Source organism: Tympanuchus pallidicinctus, unplaced genomic scaffold (assembly GCF_026119805.1).
Source record: "Tympanuchus pallidicinctus isolate F22 unplaced genomic scaffold, pur_lepc_1.0 scaffold15, whole genome shotgun sequence".
Lineage (NCBI taxonomy): Eukaryota > Metazoa > Chordata > Aves > Galliformes > Phasianidae > Tympanuchus > Tympanuchus pallidicinctus.
Genome location: NW_026294669.1, coordinates 34,843,708 through 34,860,644, shown reverse-complemented (window position 1 = coordinate 34,860,644; position 16,937 = coordinate 34,843,708). Strand labels below are relative to the sequence as shown.

The window sequence follows — 16,937 nt, the reverse complement described above, 5'->3', positions numbered from 1 at the left end:
GTGATCTGCTCGGTTACAGAACAGCATTAAGCAAGCTTGTAATGCGAGTCCTCTGTAATGCACAGGTGGCTTATTGAATCCAGTAACTGGAGGGCCAGGGGTCTGGGCCATTTCCATCCATCTGCCTTTATGGAAGCAGAAGGGGTGCTTGTGTAATTCTGTGCAAATCATAGGCTTAGCATGCAGATGTTTGTGCAGAGTAAACAAAATGTGTGGGTATGTGTTCAGAGTGGACTTGAGTTTGAATCTGAAACATCACTTCCTTTTGAAGTTGTGAGAAGATGCATCACAAGCCTCTGTTCCCTGAGTGCCCTTTGGCCTGGGAGTATGGAACAGCAGTACTGAGAATGATAGCTGTGCTACAGATGCTGTAGCTGAGAGGTTGCCTATTCCTCATCTTAGTGCATTTTCATACCATCTGAAGCCTCTGGATTTATAGGATTTGAAAAAGTCTGTCTAGGCTTCATGCAGAGAGTAAGTTGACCTTTGCCCAGAGAGGCTGTGGATGCCCCAACCTGGAGGTGTTCAAGGCCAGGTTGGATGGGGCCCTGGGCAGCCTGGTCCGGTATTAAATAATATGGAGGTTGGTGGCCCTGCATGCAGCAGGGGATTGGAGCTTCAGGATCCTCGAGGTCCCTTCCAACCCAAGCCATTCTATGGTCTTCAGTACTGAATTGGGTTGTGCCATTAATGAACAATTCACATGCTTCCAACCCTTGTTAGCTTAAATTTTAGTTTGAGTTCTGATAGGTTTTTTCCTCACTGCAGTACAATCTCTTTGAAGTATGTAAATGACTGGAGGTGAAAAGTGGCCTGCCTAAAAATGAGTAACACTTGATAGCTAGCAGGAACGTTTTCCCATTTCCTGAGAGATTTTTTTCCTGCTTCTTGCACCAAATGTAACAAGCAGGAGTCAGTCCTGAGTGTGAGCAGTTGGAACTGTGTGTTGATGCTGCCTGTTGGAATATTTTACTGGGTGTGATGAGGGTTAAAGGCACTGAGTGGGCTGAAAAGCACTTAATTTTAACAAAAGCAATATCCAAAATAAGGTAGAAAGGTTTTTGGAACTTACAGAGGTGTGTTTTTGTGTGTGGCTTTTACCTTCACAAACTGTGTACTTAAACTGCCGTTTTGAAGTGACATTGTATGTGAACTTTCATTGTTAACAGCCTGATAAGGGAGCACAGGGTGTGTAAAAAGGTGAGTTATCTTGTTTGTTCATGGAAGCTCTGGAATCTTTGCCTACCTGTGGCTGAAGGGCACCAGACAAACAGGGCAGTCCCTTCAGCCTCTCTTGGATGCTGATAAGACTAGGGGGAATGGCTTTAAGCTAAAGCAGGGGAGGTTTAGGTTGGATATGAGGAGGAAGTTTTTCACCCAGAGGGTGGTGAGGCACTGGAACAGGTTGCCCAAGGAGGCTGTGGATGCCCCATCCCTGCAGGCATTCAAGGCCGGGCTGGATGTGGCTCTGGGCAGCCTGGTCTGCTATTTGGCGACCTGCACCCAGCAGGGGGTTGAAACTAGGTGAGCACTGTGCTCCTTTGCAACCCAGGCCATTCTGTGATTCATGCTGCCTTCTGTGCTTTCTGAGCATCACTAACAGAGGATGCCTTGCTGTGTTGGTATCTGAGAAGTGTCAGTGCTGACTTGTGTCTTGTCTTAAAGCTGGAAAGAATGGTGAGCAGAATTGTGTAGGTTATGTTGCCAGCATGTGTGGAAGCAAATCATAGAACTCGTATTTCTTAAGGGCAGACGATACAGGTTGACAGCCTAGATTAAAAAACAAATAAAAAACAATGTGAAGTGGAAGCCAAATGCTGGGATCATCTCAGAGCAGATAGCAAGGCTGCAGAGGGCCAGTAATTTGCTGCTTTTGCAGAAGAGCTGGTGGAGCTGCAGGTAACTCAGCATTAGCATTGCAGGGAGAACTGGGAGCAATTTTCCTTCTCTCCTGGTAACAAAGAGTTGTGTTGCATTTTCGGTGCACATCCCATCAGCTTGTTTCCATTTCCTGCTTGGCACCCAATGTTTTCAGGGCAGGAATGTGATCCCATTGTGCTGACAGTAAGGCTGTTATTGACAGAAGTACTGACATCTCGCTGGTAGCTCCTCTTGTGGGATGTCTCTGTTCTTTGTCTTAGCAAAAAAATTGCCTGTGGTGAATTGGGGCAGATCTTAATGGACAAGTGCATAGTGACAGAAGAACACAGATCAGTGGTTTAATGTAATAACCCCATGGCTTGAGAGAGACCTGGAGTTTGGTCTCTGTGTTGCCAGTACCCTCCAGCAGAATGCTGTTCTCATCCAGATGCCTCCTCTCATTTCCTCGTTGAGCACTGATCTGTAATGACAAACAGCGGATGGAACGCAATATTTCTAGAAGAGAGAAGTGAAATCACGTTAAAATAGGGGTGAGAATTGTTCAGGTGACCTAATTTCATCTTCCATGAAGAATTTGTTAAAGGAACGCATACTTGGAATCATACTGTGCATCTAGAGGTGAACTTGCTTTGAAACCCATGACATTGGTTTGTTGGAAAAGAGCACGATGATGATTTGAATGGCTGGAAGTTATCAAAAAAAGAAAGTGAAGTGTGGGCACATAAGCAAAATACACAGGAGTTCACAGGAGTTGAGCTTGCAGCGAAACAGGGAAACCCATCACATTGTTTTTGGGACTGAAACTAAGCATCAGGTGCTGCTGCTGCAGAAGCCACATTTTGTCTGGGCTCCCGGTAACGTTACTCGCTGGCAGTAGACCTGCCTTAATGATGCTTTTCCTCCCCTTTGCGTTCTGCTGTAGGTGAGCGGTCAGTGGCCCGGCTGGCAGCCACGTGGAATTGAATTCCAGGGCATCCTCCTGCATGGGGACAGTGGTTGCACACGGCTGCCTCTGCGCTAAAGTTGCAGAGCCTCTCGGGGCACGGCGTGGCTGGGGGGCGGGTCGCTGCGATGGGTGCAGCATGAGGTCCGTGCTGGCAACAGCACGGCGACCAAAGCGTAGCCTCGGTAGGAAAAAGAGGGTTTGGGAGAACCGAGGAGGTGCTTTGCTTAACAGAAGCCTGCCCGCCTCCCATCCCACGGCACGTCCATCCTTTCCTTACACCGCGGCCACGAGCGGGTGGACGAGGCTGCGAGCGGAGCTGGAGGAACGTGCCTCTGCGTCTGTGCCTCGGAGCGGCTCCTCACGGCTCTGCCGTGCAGGGCGGCTGAAAAATGGTTGGCTCGGCTGGGAGCGGGGAGCCTGCGCCTGGCTGCTGCAAAACGTGGCGTGGAGCGGGCGGCGGCTCCGCGTGCGTCCCAGCCTGTGGTACCCTGAGCGCGGCATCTCCGCCCGGTGCGGGGTCTGGGGTGAGAACGCAGCCACCCGGCTGGCAGTGACCTTGACATCGCCTCCCCTTGTGCCGTGTGTGTCTTGCGGTCACGCTGCTTGGCTGCTTTGCTTGAGGCAAAGCTTTTTTTTCTTCTCCTTATTCTGAAGCTCTTCCTGCCTATCATTGCCTTGACAGCATTGGGCTTCAGTTCTGATCAGTTACCTTCTCCCTTTCCTTCATCTTTGTTTTTAGAGCTGGGTTAATTCTGACTCATCGGTGTCAAAAAGGCAGTGTTGCTCTCAGTTCGCCCCGCACCTGAGATGTCAGGACGTGCATCAGTTCAGCAGCCGTGCGGCCCGGCGGGAGGCTCCGGGCAGCATTTGCCTTCCCCTGTGCGGCTCTAGTACAGCAGAATTGCAGCTTAGGGCCGGGCCCGCTGCCTGGCGCTCGGAACGGCCGCTCCGCTCCCGGCAGCGTGGCTCCACCCCGGCTCTTGGTGCCGCCCGGCCGGAGGCTGCCGGGGCCGCGGCTTCCTGGGCTGGGGCCGGGCTGCCGCCGCCCGGTGCCGCCGCCGGAGCGGGAACGGCAGCGGTGCGGAGCGGCCGCGTCCCCTGGCAGCGCCCTGCCCGCGCAGCCGGCGCTAAGCGGATTTACTCGGCCGCGAGAAAAGACGAGGCAGCCCAGGGGCGCAAAATACGCAAACGCGCGGTCCGCCGTAAACAATGAAACCGAAGGCTGCCGCCGCTCTTATCCTTTGAAAACCGGACCTGGCTGCTGGCGGCGCGCGTCGCGATCTGCAGGGCGGTGCGTGCGGGCGGTGAACGGCCGTGAGCCGCGCCGCCCCCCGCGCCGAGCCGGCGATGCGGGAACGCCGCGGCTGAGCGCCGGGAGCCTCGCTGCGGCGGGGGCGTGACGCGGGGCTCGCCCCGCAGAGTTCCGATCCGCGCTTCGGTCGGCATGGGGCTGGAGCCGCGCGGCTGAAAGCAGCCATGTATCTGCTGGACAGCAGCGAGCCGCCCGCCGCCGCCGCCGCCTCTCCCGAGAGGATGCAGCGGGGCACCCCGCAGAGGAAGACCGTCTACCGCATCTCCGTGACCATGGTGAAGAAGGAGCTGCTGGGGCCCGACGGCGGCGCGGAGCCGGCGCGGCGCGGACGGCGGGGAGGCGGGCAGCCGGGCTCCCGCAGCCTTCCCCGCGCCGGGCTGCTGCTGGTGGAAGAGGAGGAGGGCGAGGAGCGGGAGGAGGAGGGCGGCGAGGAGAAGGACCGCGTGCCCAGCCCCCGCGGCTTCCGCAACTTCAGGACCCTCAGCACCGGGCAGCTGGAGCTGGGCCGCCTCAAGGTGCCGCGGAGGAGCGCGCGGCCCCTCGCCGAGCCGCCCTTCGGCTGGCCGCGGCACCCCGGCGACCGGGAGGAGGCCGGCGCCGCTCCCGCCGAGGCCGCCGGGCCGGAGGCCGCGGGTCCGGGGCGCAGCCCGCGGAGGCAGCCGGGCGTGCTGCGGCGCAGCTTCAGCTTCAGGCAGTGGAGCGGCTCGGAGCTGCTGCGGGCGCGGGCGCCGGGCCGGGTGCGGAGGCACAGCAGCTCCGGCTGCCTCCCGGCGCCGGCCGCGCGGAGCGAGGAGGCCGCGGCGCCCGGCTCTCCGCCCGCGGAGCCGCCCGCCGCCGAGAAGCGTAACACGCTGGACGTGGGTGAGGTGCTGAGCAAGGCCGAACCGCTTTCCGAGCTGGAGCGCTGGGAGCGGAGCAAGAGCAAGAACCGCACGCTGGATAACAGCGACCTGCAGCGGCTGTCAGAACGCCTGGGGCGGGAGGGCGCGCCCGGTGGGCCCGTGGCACACGAGCACCGCTTGCTGCGCTTCTTCAGCGGTATCTTCGCCCGCAAGGACGGCGCCTCCACGCTCTTCGGCGGCCCCCACGGCCGCTCCCCGCGCGGCAGCTTCTCCAGGTCCAGGGCGTATTTCAGCAGCCTCCGCAGAGCCGCCGCCGACATCGAGTCCAGCTCGGAGAGCATCGATGGGTCCCCCCGCAAAGGTGCCTGCTCCTGAGGCTGGGTGTTAAGGGGCCTTTGTGCGTGAGGACAGGGAAACGCAGCTCTGGGAGCACCGGGCTGCGAGCGGGTGGTGCTTTATGCCGTACTGCTCATTTTTAAATGCTTGGTTGTGTTTTCTCCTTAGATGCACAGCGTGGTTCTGAGGTGAACACGTTAGGTGTGTCTTGGAAATGAAAAAGCACTTGGTGGATTCCCCGTGCTTGGGGATGGCAGGGTGAGAGAAGCACAGCCTGCTCAATTATGCTGTGGAAGCTGAGCTGCTGGCTGGCAGTATGTAGGTCACTGGGTGACCCAGTGCCACGCTGCGCTGGGCCTCCCTCCTTCTGTATGGACCTCTGGAATCCTAAAGATGAGTGATGGTGGCTGGAAATGTCTGCTGATGTGAGGGAGTAGGTGAACGTTGATGTAAATGTGTTGTAAGTCCTGTACTTCTGTTCCAAAGGTTGAGCTTGGTGTTTTTAAGAGCACGAGCTCAGAAGCCACGCTCTTTCAATTATCTTCTTCTTTCCACTAAGTACTTAACCAGCCAGTTGCTGCTAATGGCAGGTGGAGTCAGGCTGGGGTTTGTGTGTCCCTAGGATGCAGGAAGAACTTGGAAAATTTTCCATCCTGTTTGCTGTAGGATGGAGGTCAGGGTGACTGCACTCTGCGAGGCACTGAAGGTACCCTGGTGGTGGTGGCTGGGACGTGTCAGACCAGAAATGCTGGTTGTGGAGCCTGTGATGCTACTTGCACTTTAAAATCTTTATAAGGTCTCTGGGATGAAGCATTTAACTATGGTACTTATACCTTGAGTGCTAAGAGCTGATCAAAGCGGTCAGTGATCTGCAGGTTGCTGCTTCTCTAAGCATAAAACTATCAGTTCAGCAGGTGGAGCATCCCTTGGAGCACAGGTACAGCAGAGAGCTTCACCTAGGGAACTTCAAAGAATGGCTTGATGGAAGGAAGCTTAAAACCCATCCAGTGCCAACCCCTGTGTCGTGGGCTGGGTGCACCCCACCAGTTCGGGCTGCCTAGGGTTCCATTCAGCCTGGCCTTGAAGGTCTCCGTGCAGCACCCATGACTTCTTTGGGCAGCAGCACCAGGGCTTCACTGCACCCTGAGCACATGGGGTGAGACTGGAGCAAGAGCTGCTTCCCAGCTCTGCCAGCCCACTCAGCCCACTGGTGCTGCTCGGAGCGTGTCCAGGGATGAAGTGTGGGGAGCAGAGTGTGTATTTAGAGCCAGTAACTGAGGAGTGTAAGGTTTTATTGATGTAGAGGCATTTATGTGGGTTCATAGTAGTCTTGGCGGAAATTGTGGTCTGACCTTGGTTCAAGTTTGAGGTAACCACAAGAGAGAGTTGCTTCATATGGCTGTGCTTGCCTGTCCCGTGCCGTTGCACTTAAACTGTTAAAGGGGAGAGCACAGCTATATATCCACAGAACGCAGTCCTGTCAGTCTGGGGTAAGTTTAAGACTTGAGTTAACCAGTAACCAGTGATTTTCAGCGCCAAGACTTTCCGGAAGGGTTTCTGTGGATGTGCCAGTGTCATGTCTGTCTGCTGGAAGTGAGCTTTCAGTTGTGTTTTCCAGAAGGCATACGTGTGTCCCAGGAGCAGCGATGCAGCCCCATGTGCTGCAGGGGGCAAACAGGGCTCCTATCTGCCCAGCATCTTCTGCTGCTTTTTTTCCAGACAAGTGCAGCTAAGGCTTCTGCTATTAGAAAAACGTCATCCTGTTGCAGAAGGCAAAATCATGCAGAGCCCTCTGTGCAAAGTTTCAGCTGTTACTTATTGGTGACTTTCCAGAAAGCTTAAGTTATTTTGTCCTTAATTTCCCCTGGTATTTCTTAAGAAGAAAAAGTCTCATGACATGCTATGATTTGCGTGCCAGATGTATTTTAGTGTTTTAAATTTGGAATGAGCTGCTGTTCAGTAAAGTCTTGTTGTGTCAACAGTATGGCTTCTTTTAGCTGAAGCAAAATTGGTGTGTTCCTGGCAGGGCTGTGCCTGGATTTTAAAGTAATGATGGAGGAATCCTTAATTAAATGTTTTGTTGTCCTGTGTCACCAGTTGTAAAGAGTTTATTACTTGAGACTTGCTTCCCACGTGACGTTGTGTGGTGCTGTGTGAGTTATATGACTTTGTACTTGCTCTCTACCACCTACCCAAGGCCCATAGAGAACGTACAAATTGAAAAGCACGCCTTTGACATTTTCAACTTGAAATAATCGCTCAGATATCCCAGTGCTGCCTGCGTGATGCATGTTGCAAATCTGTTCCTAATTACCTTGGTCATGTAATGCTGTTCAGAACAAGCTGAAGCTCCAGATTTGTGAAGCGAGAGCGAGGAATATTTAAATCTGAGCATTTTTTCTTGTTGCTATGAAATGGGTGGAGGTAGATTTGAGGCGAATTATTCTTGATACGGCCATTAAACTGTCTTTAAAAGCATTGATCAGATTTCTTTCCAGGAGTTACTTTTGGGAAGAAAAGCTCAAGTGTGGGGAAGCATCTTCTGGTGGGAGCAGGAGCGTGGCACAGACCTACCATGTGTTGGGATTAAGCACTTACCTTGTGTTCTCTGCAGTTGATGGCTGTGGGAAGGAGAAGGAAACTGAGGAGTGACCAGCTGGAGGCCTCCAGTCTCGATGCAGAGCTTCATTTGAGAATTCTTGTGAGCTCTGCAACGTCTCCTTGCTGCCCTGCTGTGGTTTTACATGTGCGTGCTGCTGGTGCTTTGTGTGCCAGCCCTGTGAACTCATGGATGAGCAGGCTGAGCTTCAGCGCGTGTGGAATTTGAACTGTGTGGTGGAAACGTGTTGGAATGGGTTCCTTCCAGCTTCCCGTGTCGTAGCTGAAGGTTTTTGGTGATGTGCTTCCCTTTTAACACTGGGAAAGCCTTTCATTAAGTGGTCTGGAAGTCTTCTGGTGCTCATCTTACTTTTTCAGTTACTGTGAATGAGTGCTGTGTAGGTGTTGTTATGAAAATAAGATCTAGAAGGTGAAGGAAATTGCATTTTGGTTAAGCTTTGTCAAGCGCTGGCTAAAGGGGTTTTCATTATAATTTATTGGGCAGGTCCCGTGTCGAGCAGAACGGTTGCCAGCTGCACTGACACAACCAGATGATTAAGATCTGAACTGGTATTAAGGTCACTGGCTGAATTAAAGAATGAGATGGATTGATGTTTGCACAATATTAAGGGGTGTGCCAGATGCTAGCAGTCATTGTGTTAAAATTAAAAAGAAATATGGAATTTCTATGTTAGCCTGTAACAAGTTGTTGGTTGGGTTCCCAGTGGCAGTAATGGATGGCTTTCTTGTGTTATATCAATGAATACTTCTGTAAAACTGTTGGAGAGACATTCATCTCCACTCCCGTAACTGGGCTGTGTAAATTAGGTTCCCATATGTATTTATCTCTGCCTGCTGCTTGGTTACCAGTGTTGGTAAGTTGTATTGGTGTAATGGAGCTCACGTGTAGGTGACTAAAGCACAATTTGTGCAAGGAAAAGGGCAATTAAAACGTGATATTCTTGTAGTGTTCATTGCTGTTATTTGTCCTGAATTTGAGGATGCTCAGCGTGACTGGAAAGGTAAATTTAACCTGAAATTGTTAACTAATGCCAATGAGCGTCAAGCTAAGGAAGGAATGTTTCATTTTCCTGAAGCAAAGTAGCACATGGGCTCTTTTGAGACCCAGGGAAAGGTTGAAATTACTCATAAGTGCTGCTTACTGAGGGGAGCTCCAGATTTCTCTATTTCAACCACTGGCAATGATGTAGTGGATTTAACAGTTCTTTTGCATGAGAAAAATGGAATTGCTTGTATCAGCTGTCAAACCATTGTTCTTTTCAGGAGTTCAGTAGACAGCTCTCAGTGGCTGCATTTGGTTCCATAGCACGGTGTTGTCTGTTGCAGAGTGCAGGCTCGTCAGTAGAGTTGCATTCAGATCTTGACTTCGTAGGTCAGCACAGAGGAATGAGCTGGGGGCATTTGAATGAACGGTTTGGGTCTGCTCTGCAGACCGCAGCCACTCTTGATGTTGCTGTATCAATTAATTTAATGCTGATTACTGAATTTACAACCTCCAGGTTACAAACTGATCTGTGAGAGGGTGCTGAAATAACATAATAGTGTTTTCTTTGGCACGGCTTTTGGAAAAGGGAGAGTGCAGATCTGCTTCTAGGGTGCATGTGTGTTTGTGTTCACTTTGAGCCACGTAGGGTTAAAAAAAAAAAGAGCCATTAATGCAGGCTGTTAATGTAATAGTGTTGCTTTTGATAATTGGTGTTAGGATTTCCCCTAGGCAACTGCAGTAAACACAGCGAAAGGCGGCTTCTGCCAAAAAAGCAGAATGGGTTTCCAGCGTCTGAGGAGAGAGAAATGTCAGTGTATTGAACTTGAGAAATGATAATCTGTTCTGTTCATGAAAAGCATGCAACATAAGCTATTATCTTGATGGAGTTTTTAGAATGGAGCATTGAATGATTTTGATGTTTCTGACATACGTAATGACAGTGTTTGACATAATACTTCTGCTTTATTGACAAAACAGTACCAAATGTTTCCTTACAACAACACGGGCAGCGAGTGCCGTTAAAATAACAAGCGTGCAGTGCATTGCAGCTCTGCGCAGTTTTATTTATCTCTGAGTACACCAATAAGACTTAAGCTGTGGCCCTTGTTCTCTGTTTAGGTTCTCCTTGATGGAGAGGTTCTGCTTTCTGGGGCACGCGGCTGCTCCCAGCCTTGCCAGCCTCTGTTCCACCTGCAGCCTGCACAGACTCATCGCTCTGAGAGGTTTTCACGCTGGCTTTCTTCTCAATTAAAACTTCAGGTCTTTACTGTGCTGTAAGTGAGCCTTAGTTTGTAGCCTAGCCTGGCTTGCTGTTTCTCCCCAGCCTGGGTTGCAAAGGAGCACAGTGCTCATCCATTTCCAACCCCCTGCTGTGTGCAGGTCACCAACCAGCAGCCCAGGCTGCCCAGAGCCACATCCAGCCTGGCCTTGAATGCCTGCAGGGATGGGGCATCCACAGCCTCCTTGGGCAACCTGTTCCAGTGCCTCACCACCCTCTGGGTGAAAAACTTCCTCCTCTTATCCAACCTAAACCTCCCTGTCTCAGTGTAAAACCATTCCCCCTGGTCCTATCTCTATCCACCCTCTTAAACAGCCGCTCCCCTCCTGTTTATAGGCTCCCTTCAAGCACTGGAAGGATCTTCATGGATAGTGTTTGTTTCTGTTTTGACTTCCATCTTGCACAGATAAAGATGTAAAGGTCACTCATCTGAAGTTATAAAGCAGGGTAAATCTCAATATTAAGACTGTAGAAAAGTCTTTATGAAGTCTTTCCCATGTGATCTGGCTATAATGTCAGCTGTGGAAACTGACGTTTACGAGTTAGGTACGTTATTTCTGTGCTTCCTGGTTGTAACTGCTCCACCTGCGGAGTTTAGAGTTGTATCTAATGAATACAGGAGCCATTACTTGTTGATTAACCAAGACCTTTTACCTGTAACTTTATTTTCCAATAGGAAAATACGGACAGAAGGAGCTACTAAGTTAAATAACATCTGAAGGCAACGTTTAGCTCCCTCAGTTGTAGCTGCACCAAGCAAGACTTTATTTTTGGGTAAACTGGTAAATGTGCTCTCACTTCTGGACTTGAACTAAATTTCAGCTTTGTATGTGCTTCCTAACAAGTAATCATCACAATTGTTGGACAGACTTTGCAATTCCTCCTTTCCTAGTGCTAGCAGGGGGTTCTTGTTCTTTGCAATGAAATTTGAATGTCTGTAAGCGAAGCTTTCATTTTTGAGAGAAAACCCCATAGCAGATCTTCCCTTGCTGGAAGCTTTAAATGCCAGTTTTTGCAATCAGATTTGAAGGGGAACTAAAATATTGTGCTGACTGCTGCCAGCTCCTGGCATTTCCAAGTTATTTATAATGGCTCTCTCTTTGTTTGCATGTGTTTGGTAGTAGGCTTGTCTGGCTGGTTGGCTAGAGAATATGGATTCCAGAAATACTGTTTTACTTGTGCTGGGCTTCTTGTGTATATACGTGCATGCATGTGCATTTTAAGCAGAAGATTGCAATACCATCACGTGATATTTTTTTCCCCTGCCTATTCCCATGTGAACAGTGTCTTAATGGCAGTGCTTATGTTTAAGGCACAAGGGAGAACTATTTTGAAACACAGGTGCTAAACCACTTAGTGCAGCTGTATTGGAGGGGTGCGTGATGCCTCTGTCAGGGGGCACGGAGCTCTTGCACAGCTTCCCTGCATCTTGCTGTGGGTGCACACATTTGGGTCTGAGGAGCGTGATGTTTGGCATGGTATGATGTTGTGTTGCTCCTTACTGTCTAAAGTGGCACTTCTACTGAATGCTGTAAGAATCAGGGACCCTCAGCTCCCCTAGTGCTGCTGCTGCAGAGCACTTTCAGAATGGAGATGGCTGAAGCCTTCTTTGGGATGAGAACTGAAGCCTTCTTTGGGATGAGCACCAGAATTACCAACTGTCTGAAACATCTGCCTTTCCAGGACTGGGACTGCATTTGTGTCAGGTTAAGCTGCCTGGGAAACTGCAGTGTTGACCTAACTGTTCCTTATGCAACATCCTCATTCAGAAGCTCTTCTGTGGAGCGATACAGAAATATTTATGTTGGCAAGGCAACAGCTTTTCTGCCTCAATCTCAAAGTCCTGCACTGAAAAATCTTACTTTGCACTCACGGAAGACAGCAGGTTCAAATGCTCAAGTCCTGCTTAAGTAGAAAATAAATGAACTTTTACTAGCCAATCCATAGTTTTGCATGCTGACATCCATGTGCATTCTGTATTGCTTGAAGTTGAAGGTGTTTTTTTTCCCCTAAATAGCTAAAAGGGACGAAGCCTCGTTATGTTGTGGCAGTGCTTAGGTGAGAGACAAATCTATCTGTGCCCTGAATTGTCATGGTGTGAAGGGACAGCAGTCTGTCCTTCCTGTTTCTGGAAGTGCCTTCAAACTTCTATGGCCCCAGATGCAGGGCAGTAAAGATGATAGAATCGTTTGAGTTGGAAGGGACACTTAAAGGTCATCTAGTCCAACTCCCCTGCAAGGAGCAGGAAAAACCTGCATGGGAATGCTTTTGCCCCTTTGAAAAAGATACTCTGCTTTAAGCTTTTTGATTAATTTTAGGGTAAACTGAGTAATGACATTTATTTTAAAACATACATGACATCTGTTGTCAAGTAATCCATTAGCTGTATTTGATAGGCTTTTTTGTGTAGTGGGTGCTGTGTTTTAATCGCAGTGAATGTCCACCTGTCACTTTCAAGGAGATTTTTTTTCTTAGGGAAATCAAGGTGTTAGGGATGTTAAGTTGGGCATGAATTCAGCATCTGTTAGCTGCTTCTGAACCTCTCCAAACCCTTTTCCTGAGACATTCTGGTACGTGATGTGACTGTGTTTCAAAATCTGCTTGTATGGTTCTGTTTGCTGAAATGTGTTCCCATCGCCCTTCTTTCTCATATGGGCAGGTCTGTGCATCTTGTTAATGTTCTGTGTTCCCCATTTCTTTTTTTGCTTCAGAACACACGGTAAGCTGTGCTGCACTGGCTGAGCATCAGTGTTTTGTTCCGTAGGTAAGCCTTCCTTGTGCCATTCCGCAGTGTTACTGCAACGACTGTTGTCTCTGCAAAGGCTGAGATGTGGGAATCTTCCCTTTCCTTTTCCCTTCTCATCTCGTGGTGTGAACATAATGGGTGGGAAGAACAAAAGCAAAGTTGCTTTGGTTTGCATTATGTTCAGTCTTAGAAGTGTGCCTGAGATCCCTGCAGGAAATGGGTGCTGTGCCTCTCAGCTTGGCGGAGGTCCTCCTGGTGTGTGTGTAAGTGCATTACCTGCTAGCCTCCAGCCCTTCATATTTGCCTATTTTTAACCTGAAGCATGGAGGAGACTTTATGATAAGTAGAGGCTTATTACAGGGCGTTGCAGTCATCTTAAGGCTTGTAATTCTGCCAGTAAACAAGGCTGATAAGTAGGTTAAACTTCACGCCGTGCTGAATTTCTTTTCCCTCTTAAGTGATTTCTAAATAAAGATGAACGGAGCAGCGATGGAGCAAATCCTGCGGGCAGCCAGGTATGTGTTCCATGCTGTTCTGCAGGGATTCCCGTGTCAGTGGGCCATGGGCAGGGGTCAGGAGAGGCAGGGTAGGCTGCAGGGAAGAACATGTTAAGAAAAATGGGTATCTGTGTGGTCTCCTCCGTGGAGATTCCCAGGGCCACCTGGACGTGGTGCAGGGCACCTGCTATGGGAATCCCTGCAGGAGCAGAGGTGGCCCGGAGGGACCTGGAGGTCCTGCCAGCCTCAGCCTCGTTCTGTGAAGCGCTGACTTGGAGGGACACTTTTGTACATGTCAACATCAGAATCAAATCACAAGGTCTGCAAGGAGTGAGCTGATGGTTTCTGACTGGAGATTTTAAAGCCTGTTGGTTACTTCTGTGAGCTCTTCATTTTCTACTCCCTTGCTACCAGCCAGTTCCATAAATTCCTCTTGCCTGTGAATCCATGTCGGTGGCAGGAAGTGGGTGATGCTGCCCAGCCTGGTGGTGTAACTGCCTTCCGACATCTGCCTCCACTGTGCACAAGTGTCAGAACATCTGCAAGCCTTGTGATTGTTGCTCGTGTCCTGAGACCTCCAGAATGCTCCAGGGAAGGAGGTCTTCTCTGGGGTTAGGCTGGTAGGGAAGCAGAAACCTGCATTCAGGTATCCAGAATGAAGAGGGATTTAGTTGCTTTGCTAATTACAGTTTTAAATAATTGCTTGTGTGAGGCCACGTTGTCTCCCTGCCGTGCCTGTATGTTTTTTTTCCCATTAAAACTGAGGTTCAGTTGTGCTCATGGACTGTGCTTTCAGACCTGTGTTAGTATTTAATGTGAGCATCTGATACCATTCAAACTTGATTATGAAATCCCTGCTGGTCTTTAATGTGCCTGTGGACACAGTGTGAGCCTTGACCTAGGAATACCCTTATGCAGCTCAGTTAGAAAAGGAATGAGCAACGGAGGAAGCTGTTTTTCCAGTCGCTTCTAGAAATGTTGTCAGAAGTGTAGGCAACATGCCTCAGGGTTTTCTGCAGTAACTGCTGTGCCTTCTATCTGCAGGAAGGTGTTGGGACTGGGCTCCTTTTCTTTATCCTTACAGAACACACGTATCTCAGCTTGCCTTAACCTCTACCCTTGCAAAGTATGCAAGGAATTGACTGATAAGAAATCCTTTTCCATCCCCGAATAAAGAAGCGTAGTGTTTCAAGCAGGCATGCTGGTTTATATTTTTAGGGCCCCAGGCTGAAACACCATCTACAGTGAATTTAATGTTGCCCATGTATAGCGTGGATGAATTGTGAGCAGGGCAGAACACCTACTTCACGTGGAGCTGCTGCCGATGGAAGCAGTTCCAAGCTGAGGGCTCAGTGTTGCTCACTGCTGGGTGGTGGAGCTGCTTGCTGCATACTGCTGACTTACAGGAACCTTACCTAATCCTGTTTCATGAGCACGAGATGGAACCAAAGCTTGTTTTCTACTTCCCTTCAAAGCCAGTGCCCTGTCCCTACGTGCTCTGCTTCTAGTGCATAACTGTGTTCCTAAAATCATTCCCTGTGCCTGGTTCTGGGGGCTGCTGTGTGGGAGCTCCTCCCTGGGTGGGATGTGTTCATTCCCACTGAAACCCAGAACGTGTGAAGCAAGGGTTTGTGGCACAAATCAGTGGGCTCATTCTTTGTATACAGCTTCTACAAAGGACCCCTCTGGTAATCCCAACACTCTGCTGGAATTTAGCTTATCTGTCAGCTTGTATCTTTTCCAACCTGCCTGAGGAGTACTTTTAAATTCCCTTCTACCTTTTTTCATGGCTAAACACTGTCATCTGTCATTTCTTTATGTATTATATGCTACTTTATGTGCTGTATAAACACGTGTAAAATTAAACTCTAGCTGCAGCGTGTTAATTTCAAGCAAGCCCCTGTGCTTCTTAAATAATGTGTGTGTGTCCAGGCTAGCGAGCTGCCCGATGGGATCGTGGAGTCAGGCAGTGCCTTGTCCCTTTGCTCCCGTGCTCTTTTTTTTGCTATGCTTTGGAGCTAAGAAAGCTTTGAGTTCTAAAAACCCTTCTGTTGTACTCCAGAGCATGAAATCACTTAAGTCAGTTTTACCACCGTCATAATTGCTTAGTGGAACATGCACCCAACAGGGTAACGCTAGGAAAATATGATAGTGGGTCCAATAAAATCAGCTGCAGATGCAGAGGTGCTGAAACAAGCAGTCTTTTGGCACTGTGCATTTTTCACTCTTGATGTCTTGTTTTTTCCAGTCAGACGTGCTGGGAGCAGTTGTGAGGCACATCTCAGAGATGCAGACTGGAGCTGAGGCAGTTCATGCAGATACACTCTGAACTGCAGTACAGCTGTAGAGGTCTTCAGGCTCTTGGTCAGGTAGAAGCTTCAGGAATAAGGGGATCATTTAATTTGTATTTCTCTGTATATTTTAAATGGCTGATGTAGGAGGCTGCCTGCACCATTATTTTTTTTTTTCCCCGTGTCTTTGGTTGTATATATGCTGTAGCTATTTAGAAACTGGCAATACAAACCATTATTGATATGTGTACGGGGTAGAACAGGGAAGGTTGAACATACGTCATCTGTAATGATGAAGATCTAATTAATTATCTAATGAGAAGTAGCACAACAAAGCATCTGGCTGGCAGGGAGGCAGAATTCACAAGGCCTGAAGGCATCTGCTGCAGGCTGTCTGTGTGGAGTGATGTGAAAGTTGACAGAGGAGAGCAAGCTGACCTGCATGGAAGGTAATGCTTCAAGTTGTAATCGTCTGATATCCAGTTATTTTGTGTAAACAGTAGGCTGCTGTTCACCAGTCAGTTTTGTAATGCAGCCTAGCAAAGTGACCCAGCATAAAATTGCTACGTGCCTTTTCACCTTTTTTTGTGACTCAAGTTTATATCTATCGACTTATTCAGTCAATATCAATGTATTCAGCTTTATATCTATCAGCTTCAACTGGTCCTAGAGGAGGCAGCATTGTCCATAGCCCTGGTGATCTGGCCTGAGCTGAGCAGTGTTCTGCGACGAGTTCCCAGCACCAAGTGGATAGGAGGGCACTTGGTGGATAAGCTCAGCACGTTGAGCCACGTGGACTGGAAGCATGCAACACAGATTATCTGAAAGTCCTTATATTTTGCTGTTTTCATAGTACATTATACTAACTGGGGGGAAAAAAAAAAAAGGGGTTGTAAGTACAAGCTCCTAGAACTGTTCCTTGTGATTTGGTTGTATAACAGATATTCTGGCGTGTAACTGTATGTATTGCCAAGTCAGTGCTGAATGCTGTCTGCATATATGGAAGAGCACCACCCTTTCCAGCCCGATTTAATACTGGGGTGAGTCAGCATAGGCATGGGTACTGGGTGGTTCTCAGCCCATAAGGAAATACTTCTGCAGGTGATAAAGGTGCAGTGCTAATTGGAGCCAGCTGACTGCAGTGCTGCTGCCTTCCAGCGACTTGCCCTTCAAATTTTGTGATTCCCCCACTTGTTACAAAAT

General features: G+C 49.3%; 1 protein-coding gene across 9 annotated transcripts in view; it reads left to right on the top strand.

Moving 5' to 3' along the window:
• Positions 1-16,937, top strand: part of AGAP1 (ArfGAP with GTPase domain, ankyrin repeat and PH domain 1) — a 288,123-nt gene that overhangs the window by 46,643 nt on the left and 224,543 nt on the right. The window contains exon 1 of one of the 9 annotated variants that reach the window (XM_052675871.1): positions 4,265-5,342. The exons of the other annotated variants lie outside the window; for them this stretch is intronic. Coding sequence (XP_052531831.1) covers positions 4,304-5,342 — 1,039 coding nt within the window. The 5' untranslated portion in view covers positions 4,265-4,303. Of the gene's footprint in view, positions 1-4,264; positions 5,343-16,937 lie in introns of those variants that run through there. 9 annotated transcript variants of the gene reach the window in all.